At 38.3% G+C, this 21,412-nt stretch overlaps 1 protein-coding gene and 1 non-coding gene across 2 annotated transcripts; one reads left to right on the top strand and one right to left on the bottom strand.

The window, feature by feature from the left end:
• Window positions 1-520: 520 nt before the first annotated feature.
• On the bottom strand, window positions 521-652 carry LOC112409296 (small nucleolar RNA SNORA68). The gene has a single exon (XR_003005137.1). It is a non-coding gene; the product is annotated as a small nucleolar RNA SNORA68 (small nucleolar RNA).
• Window positions 653-12,851: 12,199 nt separating this feature from the next.
• On the top strand, window positions 12,852-15,983 carry LOC112409251 (ferritin, heavy subunit-like). The gene is made up of 3 exons (XM_024759240.1): window positions 12,852-12,953; window positions 14,726-14,851; window positions 15,765-15,983. Exons 1-3 carry the CDS (start codon window positions 12,852-12,854, stop codon window positions 15,981-15,983), a joined length of 447 nt encoding a protein of 148 aa, XP_024615008.1.
• Window positions 15,984-21,412: the final 5,429 nt, after the last annotated feature.

Raw genomic sequence — 21,412 nt, forward strand, 5'->3', positions numbered from 1 at the left:
TACGGTTGTTGTAATGATTAAAAGAGTTAACCTATAACATACAGCCTAATGTCTGGCAATAAATATTCACTCTATTATTAGAAGTTTTTTGGGGGTTTGTTTTTGGTTTGTTTTGTTTCATTTGGTTGGTTGTTTTGGTTTAAACAAAGAGTTTTATTTGGGCAGACCTGGGGACCGGGAGGGCCCGCACATAAAAGAAGGTGTTGGGTCTCTTGGTGGTGAAGCATGGCTTGTGCTGACAATGCAGGACCTGGTGGGGCAGCCGGAAGTTGATCTTGGAGTCATGGAATTGCTTGACTGATGGTGGGGGACATCTGCTGGCTGTGATCTCTTCCACCTTCATGATATGGATCGAGTGGGCCCAGGCGCGGGGCCGGGCGCCCACGTCGTGGTCTGCAGGGCTCAGGAGGGGACAGGGTGAATTGTACATCCTCCCAAACCTCCCATCACGTCGGGGGGAGGTGGGCACTTGGGGACCCGGTGGACACAGCATCTGGTCCCAGCAGGCACTGGCTACCAGGGATGTAGACCCTCCAAATTCACTTTGAGAGGCATGACCGCAGCCCCCAAAGGCAACGAGATCCATTTGCTGGTAGCACCTCTGTTTAAATTGTTGCTATATGAAACAGCAGTTCTTGGGGCTAGGGCCTTAGAAGTGTTTAATAAAGATGCTCATTGATTTTGTTTCAAAGAGACTTGAGAACCATGCTTGAGAAACACAGGACTCTTTTTAAAAGAAAAAAGAAGATATTTTCAACATTCTACCCAGCTGGGCTGAGACTTCAGGCTTTAATCTGCTAGAGTGAAAACGGAATGGCAGGAACCAAAGGTACAGGGTGGAGAACAGAGCAGGATGAAGCTGGTCTTCGTATGTTTTTCCAGAGAGTTTGTATTTTATTCAGAAGTCAGTGGAAATTCATCTAAGACATTGAGGCAGAAGATGGCATAATCAGATTGATATTTGAGATAGATCACTCTGCAAGTGGAGTGGGGGATGGAGAGTGAGTGGTGATGCTGAGGCAGATAGATAGGGGAGCTCAGGTAGATGCAGAGCTGCTACTTTTCCATCCTACGGAATGGTCTCCAGAAAGCATTACAATTATTTACATTAGTGATTCCAGTATTAATAATTTGAAGCTTATAAATGCTTTCTTCTTAGTTCAAAATAGAGTGGAGTTTGTAATGAAGCACTCTGCCCCAACCCTACCCTATGATTTATACACACTATAGAATATACAGTACCTGGCAGGCATCCTTCCTGGGTTTTGTTTTGTTTTTTTTAATTAATTAATTAATTTATGGCTGTGTTGGGTCTTCATTTCTGTGCAAGGGCTTTCTCTAGTTGTGGCAAGCAGGGGCCACTCTTCATCGCACGCGCAGGCTCAGTAGTTGTGGCTCACGGGCCCAGTTGCTCCACAGCATGTGGGATCTTCCCAGACCAGGGCTCGAACCCATGTCCCCTGCATTGGCAGGCAGATTCTCAACCACTGAGTCACCAGGGAAGCCCTTCCCTAGGTTTTGAGGCAGTCCCCAACTGCCTCACAACACCAGAGGCTGTAAAAGGGGCACATTCTGCATCCTGACTCGTGATACTGTAGAGGTTGGGGTAGATTTCCAGTAGCCGTGGCAGCTTTAAAGTGTCTGACGCAAAAGGTTTAAAATAAACTTCAGTTCTGCTCTATCACTTCCCCAGCCAGAATGGGAGGAGCTGCCAGTGGGGTGGGAGGAGTGTAGGAGGAGGGGAAGGCTGAAGTCACACTCTCCTTATTGGCTTTACCTAAAATTCACCAACACTGTTCTGCTACCGTCAAATTAGCAGAGTCAACAGTGCTAGGGAAAATGGCTACATGAGTCTTTTCTCTAGTTCCTGAGGAGGGGCTATAAACGATTTTATGAGAAAAGAATCCATCCCTGGAGTCCTCTCTGACAGGATCATTTCCTACTTGTGCACTCAGCCAAGCCTTATATATCACCCACATACCTTGTCACTAAATTCCTTAGAAACACATGTTTCTAAGTCTCTGAAAACATGCAAAATGTAAATAGATAAAACAGCTCTTCCCTCTGTTGTTCAGATCGCAGAATCATAGGTTATTATCTTAGACTGCTTAGAGCTAGAAAGAAACTAATCCAATGGTTTTCAAATTTGTTTTAGTATCAGATCCCTTCAAATGAAATCCTGGCAAGTTCAATTAATATGTTCAATTAATTGAACATTAATATGTGAACAGAAAGCAGAGCTACTTCTATTTCTATCTGGGCAATGCCTCTCTCTGTGTTTGTCACACCTCCAACACCCTACTGTGTGAATTAATTCTTTGAACACCTGGGACTTAGAGGAGCAAAGTCTGATTTGGAGCAAAGTCATGATTAAACAATTTCTTCCATTTTACAGAGGACAAATATGAGTCCCAGAGAGTTAGTAATTATTTGAGTAGAGTGTAAAATCAACAGGGGGATGCAAAGAAATAAAATCAAAGCTTATTGTTCGAATGCATGATAGAGAATAGAGTTTGGAAAGGATTTTCTTAATGGTTTCTTCAGAGTTGGATCAATGAGTCAAGAAAAACATGATAAATTGCAATGTGTGAGGGGCAAGAAGAAGGTTTAATTTAGATCTAGAGAAGGATTTCGATAGAAAGAGATGCAAACTTTGGAACTTCGAAATCTCTGGCCCAGAATTTGTTCAATGTGGCAAAGCTGCATACCTGTCTACAGAGAATCAAAGCCAGCTTTTAATTAAAGTCCCGCATTGTGGTGGAGACCTTCAGCCCTATCAGCCATTAGTCATCATCATCCTTGGCATTATCAAATATCCATTACAGGTCTTTACAAGTTTAACCCAGAGGTCCTTTTTCCACTGGACGTGGTTTGTGCAGATCAATAGTTTAGACAGACAACAACATGGAAATTTCCTGAAGATTCGTAGGAGAAAAACTACTCAGTTCCAACCTTTCTTGCCTTTGTTTCTGCATTCAAAATCAAACTCAAAACTTGCCTGGTCCAGGAAATGTCTACCCACCTGACTTGGTTCATTACTGTGCTCAGCAACTTCCGTTTTTAACTTACCTTGCTGAACCTCTGTTCCTCACCTGTAAAGTAGAGATAATAAGAAAGATTTCTTACTGGGCTTATATGAATAAATGGAAATAAAATACATTAGCCATTTAGCACAGTGCCTGGCACATAGTAATTATATTAAAACTGTTAGTTTCAGCATGAATATCTGATAAACCAAGGTCAAATTAATAAAAATTAGAAAGAGGTTAAATTTCTCTTCAGGTATCTTTTCACTTAGAATCCACTCTAATTTCTGGGCTCTGTTATTTTTTATTTTTTCTCTTTTCCCCTTTCTTTCTTTTTATTCTGGAATAATAATGATCAACTTTCATTAGTGTAGAGGTTAACTGATGATAGGAATCAAAGTAGAGAATAAATTAGATACCCTATTCAATACTGTAGTTTGCCTTTAGTTACAAACTTTTTAGAATTGCATTCCCTTAGACAGCAGAGGTGTTTGTTTCCCATGCCTCTTTCATCTCTAAATGGTTAGAGAACATCTGTTTTTTTTTTTTTAGAACATCTGTTTTTAGTTAATACATTCTATAGTGTTGGACAAGGTAAGTATCTCTGGAAATAAGCATGTGGTCAATCCAGACCAGCTGAAATTAACCCACACTATTCAAGTGGAAATTCTAGAACTGAAAAGTTCAATAGCCGAAATGAAAAATTCAATGTATAGGCTTAACAGCAGATTGAATATTTCAGAAGAAAGGGTTATTGAACTTGAAGACAAATCAATAGAAATTATTCAACCTGAATAACAGAAAAGTGAATAATAAGAAAGAATGGCAAAAGAAGTTCCACGCAGGAAGCTGATAGCAATACAAGCCTACCTAAGAAATAAGAAAAATCTCAGATAAACAACCTAAACATACACCTAAAGGAACTAAAAAAGAAGGACAAACAAAACTCAGTTGAGAATATGTTTCCTTTAAATCCAAAGATTACCACAGAATTCACCACTGTAACAGAATAAAGGAGAAAAGTCATAAGATCAACTAAACAGGTGATGATAAAGATATTTGACCAACTTCAACATTTATTCATGGTTTAAAAAAAACTCTTTAGCAGAAACTAACACAACATTGTAAAGCAGCTATACTCCAAAATTAATTCAAGAAAAGAAACTCTTTGGTATAGCCACAACGGGAAATAATTCAGCACTTCCTTATAAAACTAAACATGAAAACACCATATGACCCAGCAATTTGAACTCATGGACATTTATCCCAGAGAAGTGAAACTTACGTTCACACAAAAATCTATACATAAATTTTCATAGGAGTTTTATTCATAATAGCCAAAAACTGAAACAACTCAGATGTCCTTCAATAGGTGAATGTTTAAACAAAGTGGGATATATCCTTACTATGGAAAACTATTCAGCAGTAAAAAGGAATGGACTCTTTATATGTCAAAAAACTTGGATGAATCTCCAGGGAATTAGGCTGAGTAGAAAAAATCAATTCCTAAAGATTGCATAGTACATAATCTGTTTGATTTATATAAAATGTTTAAAATTTTTTTTTTTTAGAAATAAGGAACAGATTAGTGCCTACCAGGAGTTAGGAATAGTAGGCAGGGAGAGGAAAGAAATGTGCTTATAAAAGGGCAACATGAGGAATCCGTATGGTGATGGAAACGTTCTGTATCTTGACTATGGTCAACTTACACATGAGATAAAATTGTATAGAACTAAATACACATGAGTATAAGTAAAACCAGAGAAGTCTGAATAAGATTGTTGGATTGTAATGTCAAGGTCTTGATTGTAACATTACACTGTATCTCTGCAAGATGGCACCACTGGAAGAACCTGGGTAAATGGTACAGACTCTCTCTGTATTATGTCTTACAACTGCATGTTAATCTACAAATTATCTCAAAATAAAAGGTGTAATTTAAAAAACCACTCCTAACAACCTAGTAATAGATGAGAACTTCCAAATCTGATCAAACGTAGTTCTAAAAAGCATATAACAAACCTTATACTTCTTGGGGAGATATTGAAAGCTTTTCTTTAATATAAAGAACAAGACAAATACCTGTTCTCCCCACTTTTATTCAGCACTCTATTAAAGGTTCTAGCTATGGAATAATGCAGAAATCGAAGTTATAGGACAGGAAAAGAACTAAAATTGTCATTATTCACAGGTCATGTGGTTGCATATGTAAAATTCCAAAAGAATCTACAGTTAAATTTTTAGAATTCATAAGTGTACTAGCAAAGATACAGGAAAAGTCCATATACCAAAATTGTATATATAGTATACAAAAATCAATTGTATACATTAGCCAAAAAAACACCCCAAAATATTTCAAATATACCATTTAAAATAAAATTAAATTAAACACAAGAATAAATCTAACAAAAGACATGCAAGGCCTCTACACAGAAAATTACAAGCATTATTAAGAAAAATTAAGGAAGATCAGATAAATGAAAGAATATACCATAGATGTTTTAAATACCAGTATTATAAAGAGGTCAGCTTCCTGAATTGATCTATGGCGCAAGTGCAATACTGATCAAAATCCCAATTCGTTTTTGTTATTGTTGTTGAAATTAACAAGTGGTTATGTGATTTACATGGAAATGTAGAGAGGTAAGGAAAGCCAAATTGCTGTTAAAGAACACCATGGGAAAATTTGCTGTACTGAGGATTAGTTAACAGAACTATTAAATAATTTTAAAATATTAACAAGTTATAGAAGTTAAAGGAGTGCAATACTGGTACAAAAATGGACCAAAAGACCACTGGAACAGGAGAGAAAATGAAAATGCAGAAACAGACAATGAATAAACACGTAATTATGACAAAAGTGGAGCTGTAGAAAAGTGGGTAAATGATAGCCTTTCCAATAAATAGTGCTGGGTCAATGTATTAATTTTCTGTAGCTGACATAACAAATAACCACAAACTTAGTGGCTTAAAGCAACACAAATATATTATCTTACCGTTTTTAGGTCAGCAGCCCAACACAGGTCTCGCTAGGATAAAATTGAATATTGGCAGGACTGCACGTTCTTTTCTAGAGGCTCTAGAAGAGAACTCGTTTCCTCGCCATTTCCAGGTTCCTAAAGCCACCCATGTTCCCCACTCTACGTTGGCTTGTGACCCCCTTCCTCCATCTTCAAAGCCAACAGTGTTGCCTCTCTCTGATTATTCTTCCCTAATTAAATCTCCCTTTGACCACAGCCTGGAAAGATTCTATTTTACAGATCCATTTGGTTAGGTTGGGTCCAGTCAGATAATCCAGGATAAACTCCTCATCTCAGAGTCACATCTGCAAAGTCCCTTTTGCCATGGAAGGTAGCATATTATGAGGTTCCAGGGATCAGGAAAAGGGCATCTTTGTGGGGCCATTGTTCTGCTTACCACAGTCAAGTAGATACCCTATGGAAAAAATAAGAAACTTTCCTTTACCACTCACCAAACACAAAATCAATGACAGATGGGTTGTAACTGGCTATAAATGTGAGAGTTTGAAAAATTAAAATTTTGGAAGAAAATACAGAAGAACATCTTCATGATATTGGGGTAGTGAAGGATTTCATGACCAGGACACAAAAAACATGTAAGATTGAGAAATTGATCTAGATTAAGATTAAGAACTTCTTTTCATCAAAACATCCTATTAAAGAATGCAATGCAAGGCCACAGAGTGGAAGAAGATACGTGGAACACACATCATCAATGAAGCGCTGCGTCAAAGTCTGGGTTCCCCTGAAAGCAGAACCTGAAAAAAAGACTTGGGTACAGGAGCTTCTGGGGATCCACTGTGTGTGTGTGTTATGCTTCACAATAAAACAAGTTAACACCAATAAAAACAAAGGTCTTAAATGTAATAGCTAACACTTATTAAATGCTTTCTATGTGCTAAACTCTGTTCTAAACATTTTATGTAAATCAACTCAGTTAATGCTTAAGACATGCCCAGAAGTAGATACCTTTATAATCCCTGTAAAGGAGGAAGCTGAGTCACAGTATAGTTAATGTCCTAAAGCTAGTAGGTATAGTGTGTGATGGCAGGGATTGTTGTCTCTTTTGTTGACTGCTACATTCCCAGTGCCTCTTGATTGAGTAAAGACGCAAAGTAGGATTCAAACCCTGCTGCCTTTGGTAAAGCCTGCATTCTTAACATGGCACAGAACAGCTCATGTTATTCATTTAAAATCTCCTATTAGGGCTTCCCTGGTGGCGCAGTGGTTGAGAGTCCTCCTGCCGATGCAGAGGACACGGGTTCGTGCACCGGTCCGGGAAGATCCCACATGCCACGGAGCGCCTGGGCCCGCGAGCCATGGCCGCTGAGCCTGCACGTCCGGAGCCTGTGCTCTGCAACGGGAGAGACCACGACAGTGAGAGGCCCACGTACCGCAAAAAAAAAATGTCCAGATTGTAAGAATGAAGATAATAAAAGTATAGGGAAATTAAAATTAATGTTTTAATTTTAAAAATAGGTTTCTATTTTAAAAAGTAAATGTTAAAATGTTATCCATTAGTCTAGATTTCTTAGAGGAAAGCGGGATGGGAAAAACTGATCTTGGAGAGTGAGCAGTGAGCGGTGCCTTGAAGCGAGATCTTAGTTCCCTGCCCAAGAACTGAACCTAGGTAGCCTGGATGAAAACCAGGAATCCTAGCCACCAGTCCACCAGGGTCTAGAAGCTAAAAGCAAAATTCCCCTGGCCCTTGCCCCCACTGAAAAATGCATTTCTCAAGGAGGCAAACATGTAAAAACAGGTACATTATTAGAGGCACAGCACAAGTGGGAGAGCACACAGAGAAACTGTTTAGTTAAGACAGAAGTAAGGCAGAGATACACACCCAGAGAGAAAGGGGTGTGGGCGTCCTCCCTAAGGAAGAGGAGGACAGTAAAGAGGTGTCTAACTCACTTATATAGGGCAGTTCCTCCAGGTCTTTTTTTTAACTTTGGCCAATTATCTGGTTTCTTTTCCCACACCTGACCTTCCCTAGGCACCTCCCCAACATGCATGCACAACTTTTTTCCAAGATGGATTCCAGTCCAGAGGTCTATGGGGGGGCTTGGCATCACCTATTATGGGGTGGTGCCCCCTCCTTTTTGACCCCCAAGGAGCCTTTCTGCACATGTGCAGTGTCTCCCTTGCCCCAAGGACGGGAAGTATGTGACCTATTGATCTTTCCTCAAACAGGGTTTAGCCTCTCTCTGTCCCCGCAGTGACTATTATCTTAAAGTGTCCATAGTCCAGCTATTTACCCTGTCCCTGTTGTTTTTTTCCTATCTCGAAGTGCAAATGGGAGGCTGGTTGTAAATATTTAGCCTAGAGGCCACCTGCCTCATTCCTCAGGAAAAGTTAACAGGAGGCTGGTTGTAAATGCCTAGCCTTGGAGCCCATCTATCTCCTGCCTCAAAACCAAAGGCCTAAAGAATGTTTTAAAATACTTTTCTTCCCCACAAAATGTGTTTAAGATCATATTCCCATCATTGCCAGCCAGCATTTTAGCCCTTGCCAATGAACTTCACAGATCACAGAAACCCACCCTTCATAACCCTTCTCCCAACACCTGAGCCTAATCCCTGCATGACCCTCTCCCAGCTGAAAGACTTGTTCGTGTTGGCGGTTACTTTAGCAGTCGCATTTCCAGCCACTGAATCATATTAAGCTGAAATCAAAACCAAACACATATTCCTCTAAGAAACAGCCAAGGCTTTCACGTTAAATACCGAGCATTTCTCCCCAGCAGTCCAGGAGTTCTAGCACTTTAAGATGTTGACCAAGTATTGTCCAGACTACAGGTCACTGCTTAGAAGTTTTTGTTGCTGCTGCTGCTTTTGATGGTGGTGGTGATGCTGTGTGTGTGTGTTTTCAAAACCAATGTAGAAAAGTTCATGCAATAGTCTGCTTTCATTTTAATAAAAATGATTACAGTATAATTTGTATAATAAAATCTCTTCTGAGAGATTACAATTTCCCTTCTGTTGGATGATGGCCAGGTTGTTTTGGGTGGGCAAGGGGAATATTCAAAAGTAGTATTCATGCTTTTTCAATGAAACATGCATTTAAATGAAACACGCATTTAAATGAACCACAAATCAACATGTCAGTTGAAGCTATGGAACTGGCTACTACAGTGACTTTATTTTTTTTAATTTTAAAAAATTTTACATTGGAGTATAGTTGATTAACAACGTTGTGTTAGTTTCAGGTGTACTGCAAAGTGATTCAGTTATACATATACATGTATCTATTCTTTTTTGAGTTCGTTTCCCATTTAGGTTATTATAGAATATTGGGCAGAGTTCCCTGTGCTATACAGTAGGTCCTTGTTGGTTATCTGTTTTAAATATAGCAGTGTGTACATGTCAATCCCAAACTCCCAAGGTTTTGGTGCTTGTGATAATGTCTTCAGAGAAATTATGCAGTCTAAAACACTAATGTATTCCTACTCTTGTATATTTAATTTTCTATGAAATATATTTATGTGCATATCCATTATCATATCAATCACAATGCCTGCTTGTTGTTATTTCCTTGAGCCTATTAAATGATTTATATTTTCCCTAGAAGTTCATATACAGTGTTTTTTTATTCACTCATAAAAACCATATTTATTTTGAAAGCTATAATTTCACATACTCATACTAGAATTATATATAATAAAGTCCCAGCCTGTAGGGAACAAGTTAGAAAATAAATAGGCATACCTGAAGTAGAAAAAAAATAGGCATACCTGAAGAAACAAAGAACAAATTTCAAATATCTTATATTGTACACAGGATTATTTGCTATTTATCAAATTTTATATTTTGTTTAATATTTTTTCATTTTTTTCCATAAAAAAGAGTCCATAGTATAGTTAAATTTTTGTTTGTTTGGTTTTTTCGGTACGCCCGCCATGGCTCACGGGCCCAGCTGCTCCGCGGCATGTGGGATCTTCGCGGACCGGGGCACGAACTCATGTCCCCTGCATCGGCAGGCGGACTCTCAACCACTGCGCAACCAGGGAAGCCCTAGTTAAATGTGTTTTAAATGTTTGTATCCTTATAGGTCTTTTCATATTCTTACATAAATAAATCACAAAAGGAAAGTATTTATTTGAATACAATGAGATGATTGGCACATTAGAAAAAGCCTTGATTTTCGGAGTCAAACAGAGATGAGTTCAAAATTCAGACTTTGCTACTAATTAGCTGTGTGATTGTAGGTGGGTGACTTGACCTCTCTTAGACCTTGCTTTTTACCTCCCTAAGAAGGAATAACATCTGCTTTGCAGGGTTGTTGTAAAGGATTTTTATCCATCCATTTCATCAACATATAAGCATTTCTAAGTGCTACTACTTTATAACACAAATTTTTTTTTTTTTTTAGTTGGGAGGAAACTTTAATGAAGAAAAAATTACGAGCAAAAGCAAGAGGCACGTAAATTTGTTTCTCCTCCAGAGACCATACATACTCCAGCAATGTGGATGAAATGTCCCCATTTTCAACCCTATATATTTATCCAAATCAGATAGATAGATAGATAGATAGATAGATAGATGGATGGATTCAAGGTGCTCTTCTCCTTCCTACAGAGAGCTGTTTATTGAGGCAGCAAATATTTCTTGAGTGTCTAATCCATGCTGGGCACTATGCTTGGTGCTGGAGGCTGTGAACAAGACAACGAGTAGTAGTCATTCCACATGCTAATATAGGATATTAGTTAAGAGTTCTGGTTACAAGAAACAGCTACTCTAGCAAATGTAAGCAAAAATGGGAATTTATTGGAAAGCTACTACTGGTAGAGTTAAACATCCAAACCCTGGATAGGGTAGGACCAGGAATTCATGGACCTTCCCCTTTGGGCAATGATGTCATTATGGTGACTCAGCCCCAACAAGTCCCAACCGCTGTGCCTTTCAGGTCAAGTTTCTGAAGAGAGAAACTCATTGGCTCAGCTTGGGTACAGTGTCTGTCCCTGGTCCAATCACCCATGGCCAGAATGGCCAGCTCATGTGGCTTGAACCTGCCCCAACATATCTGAGTCTTCCCAGAAACTGAAAGAGTTTCACATGAACTACTGTTCACTGAGATCTCCCTCTCTCTGTTTATGGGCTATTGATTTACTGAACCAAAATATAGGATTTTACATTCATCCTTAGTTACATTTCATCCTATTAGCTTCAACCAATTTGATTGAACCTGTTGAGTTCTGTTGGCTCTTAGTCATGACGCATGCTAATTATTCCTTCCACATTTGTGACATTTGTGACTTTGATTACAGTATAAAACTCTATTCATCCAAACTGTTGACTTAAGAAAGATAAATAAAAAAGAAGATAAGGTGGAGTGTAATGCCTTGTAACACGTCACCCAAACCTTGTGCTAAGTTGTTCCCAATCCAATAAATGGCCACCCTTGATTTTCAGATGCCAGTTGGTATAACTATACGTATTTTCATCTAGTGCAAATTTCTGCATTTTTTTTCTGCCAGGATATAAAAGTCTTTAGTTGTATTTTGGCATTTCTCTCTAATATTCTTTAAACATCACCAATAGTACTTCGTAAGTCGCTTACAGAAGTCATTCCAACCAAAGAATTAAAGTTCAACTAGATCTGGACACATTCCCTGATTTAAATGATCTAGGTACCCTTATTCCATGCTACTCTATTTGGACTTCCCTCAACTTCCTACTTCCCTATGACTCATATTTCTCTATTAATATTTGAGATTTAGTTTGCAGAAACTAACACAATATTGTAAATCAATCGTGCTTCAATAAAACAAATTAAAATTAAAAAAAAATACTGCTATCTAATCACTTAAAAATGACCTCACCAATATACAGAAAAAAAGAGGAAAGAAACACGTCATCAACAACAGATGAGTTAGTGTGGTAGCTTTATACATAATTTTTTTCTTTTTTCTATTTTCTAAAAATATGGAAATATTTTTCACTTCTATTTCAGTTCAACCAGACATGGATTAGGCTCAAACTAAGAATTCACCAGACTATGGGAAATCTTATACCACTGCATGTGTAAAATATATTTTTACTTAACAAATATTGATTCAGCATCTATTACTTACTAATGAAGAAAGAGCCAAAAGGTTCCCAAATGGAACAGTCTTACTGCAGTTTGGAGAAACCAGTCATATTTTGTCCCTACAACCCGTGTGTACCTGTTCTCCAGGTGAAATGCCCTTCTTCCATTTCCACCTCTCTACATTCTTATTCACCTTCCAAGGCCAATTTCAAATGCTAATTTACCAAAGAAATCTGCCCTAATCCTGTCATCTAAATATGCCTTTGACAATTCAGAAGTCCCATCATATCCCGCCTTAAGATCAACTGTGTATGTTGAGGCCTTATGGGATGGGGGATATGTCCCTTATAGGCAAAAAATGTAGTTTAGTCAGTTTTCTTAGATTCTCCATAGGACCTAGCATGATATGCCATAAATACTTTCTGAAAAAAGGAAACCATTAAAGGTAATTAATCTACTCTGTTAACACTTCCCTATTCAGGAAGTAAATCAGCCCTCTCAAATCATAGTCAGATAGAACATGAGAGAGAATACTAAACACTGACTGGGATAGTTAGGAGGATTAACTTTTTTCCACCTTTTTCTCAAGTCAGATTTGTTCTTTTGTGTAGAAACAACGTCCTTATTGGTAGGTTGGTAGCTCTTAATCTCAGCTGGATGGAATTTCATCTTGTTTTCAGCTGGATAGAAGTAGGCTGGCTATATGCTTGTTAGTATTTAAGAAGTCCCTTATCTTGGGGGGTAGCACTTTTTATGCCTGGTTTTTCCTAAAGTTGAGATGGCATCCCAGGCAGAGGGCCTTCTTTCTGAAGAGTGTAGGGTTGCTATTAATCAAATAGCATCTTATGAGCTGCATGTCAGTGATGCTTATTTATCTATGGTTAGTATGGGTCCTTGAGCCACTGTGAGGGAGGTTTCAGTTCTGATCTGGATAATATATCTTACATATCCTTTCTAATTGTGGTTATGGCCATGTTTGTTGTTTGATACTAGATGTAACAACAATTTAGTGGCTGGGATTTTGCTTCTCTGTGGCCCAATGATTTAGAGCTGTGATTGCAAATTGTGGCCTATTATTGGGAGAATCACAGTTCTTTTCCAGCGGATTCCCAAAACTTGTATGGGCATCAGACACTGTTATAAATAACTTTTCACCCATCTGCTATTTTAGAGCTAATGTAGATGTGGTAGGGTTAATGAAATAGATTGACTTTACAACGGCACTTAATTTATGCTGGACTTCTGCCACTTGTCGACATAATTACTGGTTATAGTGCTAGCATATAGGGTTCATAAATCTGACCCTTAAAGAGGCCTAATAGCAAAATGCTAGGCACCAGCATATTAGAATCTGAGTGGCTTCTCTTTGAAGTAGCCTGGGTTCGGGAAGGCAGCTGGGGCCTTCTGGAAGTCAAAGGACAAACTGAGGACCCTGGACTGAAAAAAGAAGGCCTCTTTGGATAGCCACAGAGACAACAAAGTGAGTTTGTGTGAGAGTCCAGTCTTAAACATAGACTTCTCTCACCTCGAGTCTCTCCCTATTCTTATCCCTGTCCCAGGCCTGTTATTACATTGAAGATACAGAAGTGCCTTCTTTTCATACATTTTTCCAAGATCAAGCTGAGGTGAAGAGAGAGCATGCAAAGCAGTTCATAAAATATCTAAGAAAATATAAGTGTAAAGTCTGCCTTCCGGTGATTAAGGTGACTATGTAACTTTGTTATGATGATCTCCATGGGGCCTTTGCTGGGTCTAGAGAACTAAATTATTAGTTGCTACCTGACTTGTTAGCTCACTCATGTTCCTACACGGGATGTGAGGGCAAGCATGTGTCTTCTTTGTAGCCTCTTCATATCATTTTCAGTAAACTTTAGCTGCTAAATGTATGTTTGGCTTTTCTCAAGGAGCCATACAAAGTGTCATCTCTGGACCACAGCACCAGCATCACCTGGGAAGCTCACTGGAAACGCAGATTCATTGACCTCACTCTGATAAACTCAATCAGACTCTCTAAGGATGGGGCCCAAGGAGCTGTGTCTTACCAAGCTCTCCAGATGATTCTAATCCTCTGTATAGTCTGAGAAGAACTACTGGTCTCTCCCTAGAGCTGTTAGTATCCTATATTAGATCTTTAATTCAGATGTACGCTCAGGTATTTAATACAGCCGTCTCTTCGATGTAGTAAAACAAACATTTTTTTTCACTGGAACAGACACTAAGAAACAATCTGAGCCTTAGTCGAACGTATTACATTTAGCAACATTCCTACTTATCTGAGGGGGTTCTTTTAACTCCAAGTCTATAAAGAAAACTAAATGTCTGGTGACTGAACTGAACCACCATCCAAAGCTAATGAAATCCCAAAGCTAATGGAATAGTGCGTATAACTGTGCTAGTGGTACCCATGCTTTGCAGAACATTAAAGTCACCTGGGGAGCTTTGAAAAACCCTGCTCCTCTGTACCAATTAAGTCAGAATGTCTGCAGTTGAAAGCCAGACATCAGTATTTAAGGTGCTCCACTGATTCCATTGTGCCAGGAAGTGTGGAAATCATTGACCTCTGCAAACCTAGTCATAATTCTACCTAGGAAGTAGGATGTAACCAAGCTGTGCCTCAGGTAGGATAGTGACTCCCCTGTTTCTCTCCAACAGAGGCCTGATATAGATAACTGGGGAACTGGCAAACAAGCTATAGAGTCTGCTCTGCAGTTGGAGAAAGCGTTAAACACACTGCTGCAAGAACTGAAGACCTTGGCTTCTAAGAATAAAGAAACCAATGTAAGTAGTAAACTGGTTCTGAAAGAAGTGTCATCTTTCACTTCTGGATTATGGCTTGCTTTTGGGAAAGAGCCCAAGGCAATGGATTAGCTAATGTGTCTATTTCCCCGGAAGGAAATATATGAACTTATTTCTTGGACGTGGGAGGAGGAGGTGTCCTGACAAGGAGAAATGCAACTCAATACAAGACGGGAAGACGACTTTTCAGGAATAACGCATTCTGGATATAAATAAACACATCTTGAGAACCACTGTCCTAGACTGCCCCTACAAAAGTGAATGTCAGTGGTGACCTATTCTATAGACTTCTCTGAAGTATTCTCGGTTCATAGTGAGCACTCTACCTCGCAGTGGTAACTTATTTCTCACCAACCCTTTAACTTTTCTGGAAGTCGAAGTGAAGAAAATGACCTAGTAGAAAAGTTATCAACCTAGATGCATACTGGACTCGCTGAGGAGCCCTGAAAATGATCAAATGCCTGAGCCTTATGCCAGAACACTAAAATTTAAAGGCCTAAATGGGGTCTGGGAGCCTACTCGAAACTTACATGTCATTGAGATAGGGTGGAAAAACATCCGCAGTGGTAGCTTATTACTTAAATTAATCTGTACTTTTGATGAGTTGCCTTAACACTCATACTCATTGAAAGTGGTTGTTTGTATTCATCTGGAGGTCTTGAAGGTCATAGATCAGTGCTCTTTGAACTTCAATATGCATATGAATTGCCTAGTTGCTTCTTAAAATATAGATTCTGATTTAGTAGGCCTGGAAAGGATTCAGGATTCTGCATTTCTGACAAGCTCCTAGAACTGCTGGACTAGGACTGAGCTATAATTTGGGTAGCAAGATCTTAGATTGCCTCCCACTGCAGACAAGGGCCTCGATGAATTCCTCCTTGTTTTATTTCTGTAGCTCTCACGCTTCATGAAGAAGTTCCTGGATGAACAGACCAGGAACATAAGCTATCTGGAATACCAGCTTAACTACCAGAAGGACTTAGGAAAGGTGGCCCAGAGTGAAGGACAGCCTGAAAAGGCTGCTGAATCATCTGAAACATCAGGTAAAGAGACAACATCTGATGGCAACACAGCAAATCTTCCCACCCAGCAGGTCCCAACGTCAGCTACTTAAGAATCTTGATCTTCTCCATTTGACAGAAATGTGCTTTCCTTTTCACCTCACAAATAAATCTGTTTTGCATTATAATTATGTGTAAAGAGATTGATATTGGAGCACAAGAAGGGTTAGGTTCATTAATGTGAGTTTGGTGAAAGCTTCCTGAGGTACAGTGGGTGCTTTTAAAAAAAAAAAAAAAAAAAAAAAGGCTTTCCTCAACACCCAGATACAGGATTTGGTAAATTCAGCTAGTCCAAGTGGATATAGCAGAAATTAAGTAGTGAAACTTTAGATCTCCCTAATGTCCTCCTCCCCCAGCTTGTATACACATCTTAAGTTTACAAAATGGTAGGGTTTTCTAACTTAAATGCAAAGCTAAAACTTAAACAAGAACTCTTGGTCTAGAAAAGGTGACTCTCACTTGAAAGATATACAGTGAATAGGCAGCTGCAACCCAGGTGCATTTCCACAGCTGGAGGTAGGCATAGGGAACAGGAGGGTACCTAGGCAATTAAGACAATACAGGGCTTCCCTGGTGGCGCAGTGATTGGGAGTCTGCCTGCCGATGCAGGGGACGCGGGTTCGTGCCCCGGTCTGGGAGGATCCCACATGCCACGGAGCGGCTGTGCCTGTGAGCCATGGCCGCTGGGCCAGCGCGTCCGGAGCCTGTGCTTCGCAACGGGAGAGAGGGATGCCCCGACCCCCTCCACTGTGGGCTACCTAGCAGCTACTGGGGTAATTGCTTTCAGGAGCAAACAATGAGCATGCAAGCTTGGATCAGACCCAAGGACCTCAGGTGGCTAGTACCACCTGGGAAGAAAGGGGGCGCTATAGGATTGTGTCCTGGCTTTAAAACTGACCAGCTCCATGGCCTTGAATACGTTTTTATTTACCTCACTCATTGATACAGTTTAGTCATCTGTAAAGTAGGATTAATATTACTTAGTTCATAAAGTTAATAAGAGGATTAAGTATGTAAAGTATCTAAAAACAGCACCTGCTCAAATTATGTATTCTGTTATTTGTATAATAAAGTGTCATTTCTTAAACTTGGAAAGCCAGTACTACATAATGGAAGCACTTAGAATAAGAAAACATGTCACTGAAATTGAGACAGAATCTTAAAACATTTAATATTAGAAGTATCTTGTTCTACATATTTAATCATCACCACAAGCCTATGAGATAGGTTCTTTTTTATCTCCGTTTTACAGATGACACTGAGACAAAGCAGTAACTTACCCAAAGTCATACTGCTACTTAGTGGTGGAGCTGAGGAAGGATTAATTAACTGTCTGATAAATATTCTCTATTATGGTGTTCATGAAAAGTGATGTTGAATTGCTTAAAAAGCTTAATTGATTTCAACTTTTATGTTTATGTTTTGCTAAAACTACTTACTTTTGAACCATGCTTCTTTCATTTTACTTTTTTAAATTGTGGTAAGAATACTTAACTTGAACTCTACCCACTTACATTTTTAAGTGCACAATACAGTATTGTTGGTACTTCCTTTGTGGTTCAGTGATAAAGAATCTGCCTTCCAATGCAGGGGACTCAGGTTCCATCCCTGGTCAGGGAACAAAGATCCCATAGGCCACGGGGCAACTAAGCCCACACACCACAACAACTGAGTTCGCGCACCTCAACTAGAGAGAGAGAGACAGAGAGAGAAAAAAAAAACCCGCGTGCCAAAACGAAGAGCCCCCACGCCGCAAGAAAATATCCCACGTGCCTCAACGAAGATACCGCCTGATGCAACCAAGACCCAACGCTGCCATAAATAAACAAATAAATAAAATTTTTAAAAATACAGTTTTGATAACTATAGGTCCTATGTTGTACGACAGATCTTTAGAACTTATTCATCTTGCATAACTGAAACTTTATATGAATTGAACAGCCCCCCACGTCCCCTTTCTTTTGAATGTATGTCCATGTTTACTCTGTTCTTCTATTCATTCCTATGTTGCATGAATGTTTTTAGCAGGTCATTACTACTGCAATCACTACTGGAAAAATCCATATGCCATGTATGCTTTAAAATGTTCAATGCCCACTTGTTATGTTACATTTGTATTAATAAAGATTGCACATTAAAAAAAAAAAGTATCTTGTTCTAAGGGGAATAGTCAACCACATAGTGGACTTCTTTTCCTACCTCTTCACACCTTTTCTACAAGTCACACATCTTGAAAATCACTGCCACGGCGAGCTTGTCACCCCTGGAGAAATACTAGTTTACAAAGCATTCTTGAATAAATTCTCACTTTTATAATTACTAATTTATATCCAATTTTATACTTGTTAATGAATGATAGAAATTCACATTGGATTGGGAATAAGACAAGACTGCATTATGCTCAGCACTACTTATTGTTTTTTCTGAATGTTCTCAAGCAGCGTTTCTCAACCTCAGTACTACTGACATTTTGAGGCAAATGACCCTTGTTATGTGGAGTAATCCTTTGCATTGTAAGGTGTCTAGCAGCATCCCTGGCCTCTACCTACTAGATGGAACCTTCTCCAGTTGTGGGAAAACTGTTTCCAGACATTGCCAAATATCTCTTGAGAGGCAAAAATCACCCTGTTTGAGCACCACCTTTATAGGCAATGCAATAGAAAAGCTAAAGGAAAAGATCTGTTTGAAAAAAACTTATTTAATGTGATATGATTATAACTAGAACTGAAAAACTATTATAACTTACAAGAAAGTTATAAACTTTCTTGTAAGTTATAAGTTATCCTGCATCCTGGCTGGATGCAGGATGAATATCTACAAATCAACTTTTCATATATAGTATCAACAAATAGAGAGAATATTTTTTAAAAGATATCTTGTTTAGCCACAAATATCAATACATAAAATATCTAGGAATAATTTTAACAGAAGTAGCTTGGAAACTTTATAAAATAAAACTAAAATGTTTCCTGAAAGAAAGAAGCTTTGAATAATGAAAAGAGAAGAGGAAGATTAAATTTGAAAATTGTGACACCTTCCAGATCAAAGGTCTAAAGCAATTTTGTTCACGATCCTAACAGGATTTTGAGGGTTTAGACAGTTTAGTACCAAAGAGTAAGCTCCGGTCATGGGGAAAAACATGGGAACACACATAAAACTTCCTTAACATCATTAGTCACTGGGAAATACCCCCAAATCACAATGAGTCACTATATACTCACCAGAATGGCTAAAATTAAAATGACTATCAACACCATATGCTGGCAAGGTGGTGAAATAACTGAATCTCTCTCACACATTGTTGGTGAGAATGTAAAGTGGTACAATCACTTTGGAAAAAGACATGTCATTTTATCTTATAAAATAAGCATATACATACCTCATGCCTTTTGGGAGGACACACTTCAGCACATAATAAATAATAATATTGTTAACTAAAATTGAGTAGAGAAAGCTACAAAGAAAAGAAAGGAAGGAGTTACAAGCTAATTCACTTGATGTTCACAGTAGGAGTCAACAGATACTGCCTGAAGAAAGAGGGTTCTAAGAGTTTTATGTAAAACTCTAACTATAAAGAGTCACTAGAGGGACTTCCCTGGTGGTGCAGTGGTTAAGACTCCGAGCTCTCAATGCAGGGAGCCCGGGTTCGATCCCTGGTCAGGGAACTAGATCCCACATGCATGCCACAACTAAGAGTTTGCATGCCACAACTAAGGAGCCAGCGAGCCACAACTGACCCAGTGCAACCAAATAAATAAATAAAAATTAAAAAAAAAAAAAAAAAGTCACTAGAATAAAAATATCATAAGGACTATAGTCCTTATGATATTTTTAATTTTTTTAATTTTTAATTTAATTTAATTTAATTAATTTAATTTAATTTAAATTTTAATTTAATTTAATTTAATTTTTAATATAACAGCCTCCATAGTGAAAGCTTATATAAATACAATCGTCATACTACATTTTATTTTGTAACCCTTACGTTAGTCCTTGTTTTAGCCATAGTTTCATTGTTAAATACATTCAGTGTTCACTCCCAGGACTTTTGCTGATGTTTCCCTGATCATTTTTCTGCTTGCGTCAATTTTGTTCTTTCGGAGGTGTTTCAGCAAGGCCTAATGCAGATAGTATTCCCACAGTCCATGAATTTGCAGAAAGTTTTGCCTGTGCCTTTGACACTTGAAGAATATCTTGGATGAAAATCCTTGGCTCAAACTTTCCTCAAATATCTGATAAATATTGTTCTGTTTCTGTTAGCATTGACTCTAGCTATGCCAACTTGTCTTTCTTTCCCTTATAAATGACACAATGTTTTTGCCCAGATTCTCAAAGTGTGCTACTAGTGTTAGTAGGCTACATCTTGTGTTGGCAGGGTATGTGTTAGTAGGATATGTCTTGGTATTGATCATTCTGAGACAGTTTTTTTCCATATCTTGGGTATGCTTTTTAATATACAAATTCAAGTCCTATTTCACAGCATTTTCTAATGTTTGCTTTACTCCATTCTTTTATATTTCCTCCAACTGGAAGAACTCCAATTATTCATATTTTGAATCATTTTTGCCTACCATTTATAACATTTACTTTAAAAAAATCTTTTTGCTTATTTCCCTTATACTTCATTTTTTCCATATGTATACACTGTGTCCTGCTGTGCTTTCTATAGGGTCTATTTCTTCTTATACTATTTGTAATTTAGTCTTTATTTATGAAATGATTCTGTTTCTTTCATTTCTTTCCTAAATTTTACCAGGTACCATTTCAAATCTTTCTATTGACTGACCATCAGCTTCCTTTGGTGGCCAAGTCTTCCCTGTGTTAATGTATCTATTTATTTTTTAAAGGTTACACTCCATTTACAATGATTACAAGATACTGGCTATATTCCCCAAGTTGTACAATACATCTTTGTAGCTTATCTTACACCCAATAGTTTGTACCTCCCACTCCCTCACCCCTTCACCCTTCCCCACACTGGTAACCACTAGTTTGTTCTCTGTATCTGTGAGTCTGCTTCTTTTTTGTTATGTTCACTGGTTTATTGTATTTTTTTAGATTTCATGTATAAGTGATATCACACAGTATTAGTTTTTCTCTGTCTGATGTATTTCACCTAGCATTATGCCCTCCAAGTCCATACATGTTGCTGCAAATGGCAAAATTTCATTTTTTTTATGGCCGAGTAGTATCCCATTGTGTCTATGTGTGTGTGTGTATATATATATATATATATATATATATATATATATATATATGTATATATACCACATTTTCCTTATCAAGTCATCTGTTGATGGATACTTAGGTTGCATCCATACCTCAGTAATTGTAACTAACGCTGCTATGAACGTTGGGGTCCATGTATCAATACCTTTTAGAATTAGTGTTTTTGTTTTTTTTCAATATTTACCCAGGAGTGGAATTGCTGGTTCATATTGTAGTTCTATTTTTAGTTTTTTGAGAAACCTCCGTACTGTTT

This window comes from Neophocaena asiaeorientalis, unplaced genomic scaffold, assembly GCF_003031525.2.
Source record: "Neophocaena asiaeorientalis asiaeorientalis breed wild unplaced genomic scaffold, Neophocaena_asiaeorientalis_V1.1 scaffold197, whole genome shotgun sequence".
In the NCBI taxonomy this organism is placed as follows: domain Eukaryota; kingdom Metazoa; phylum Chordata; class Mammalia; order Artiodactyla; family Phocoenidae; genus Neophocaena; species Neophocaena asiaeorientalis.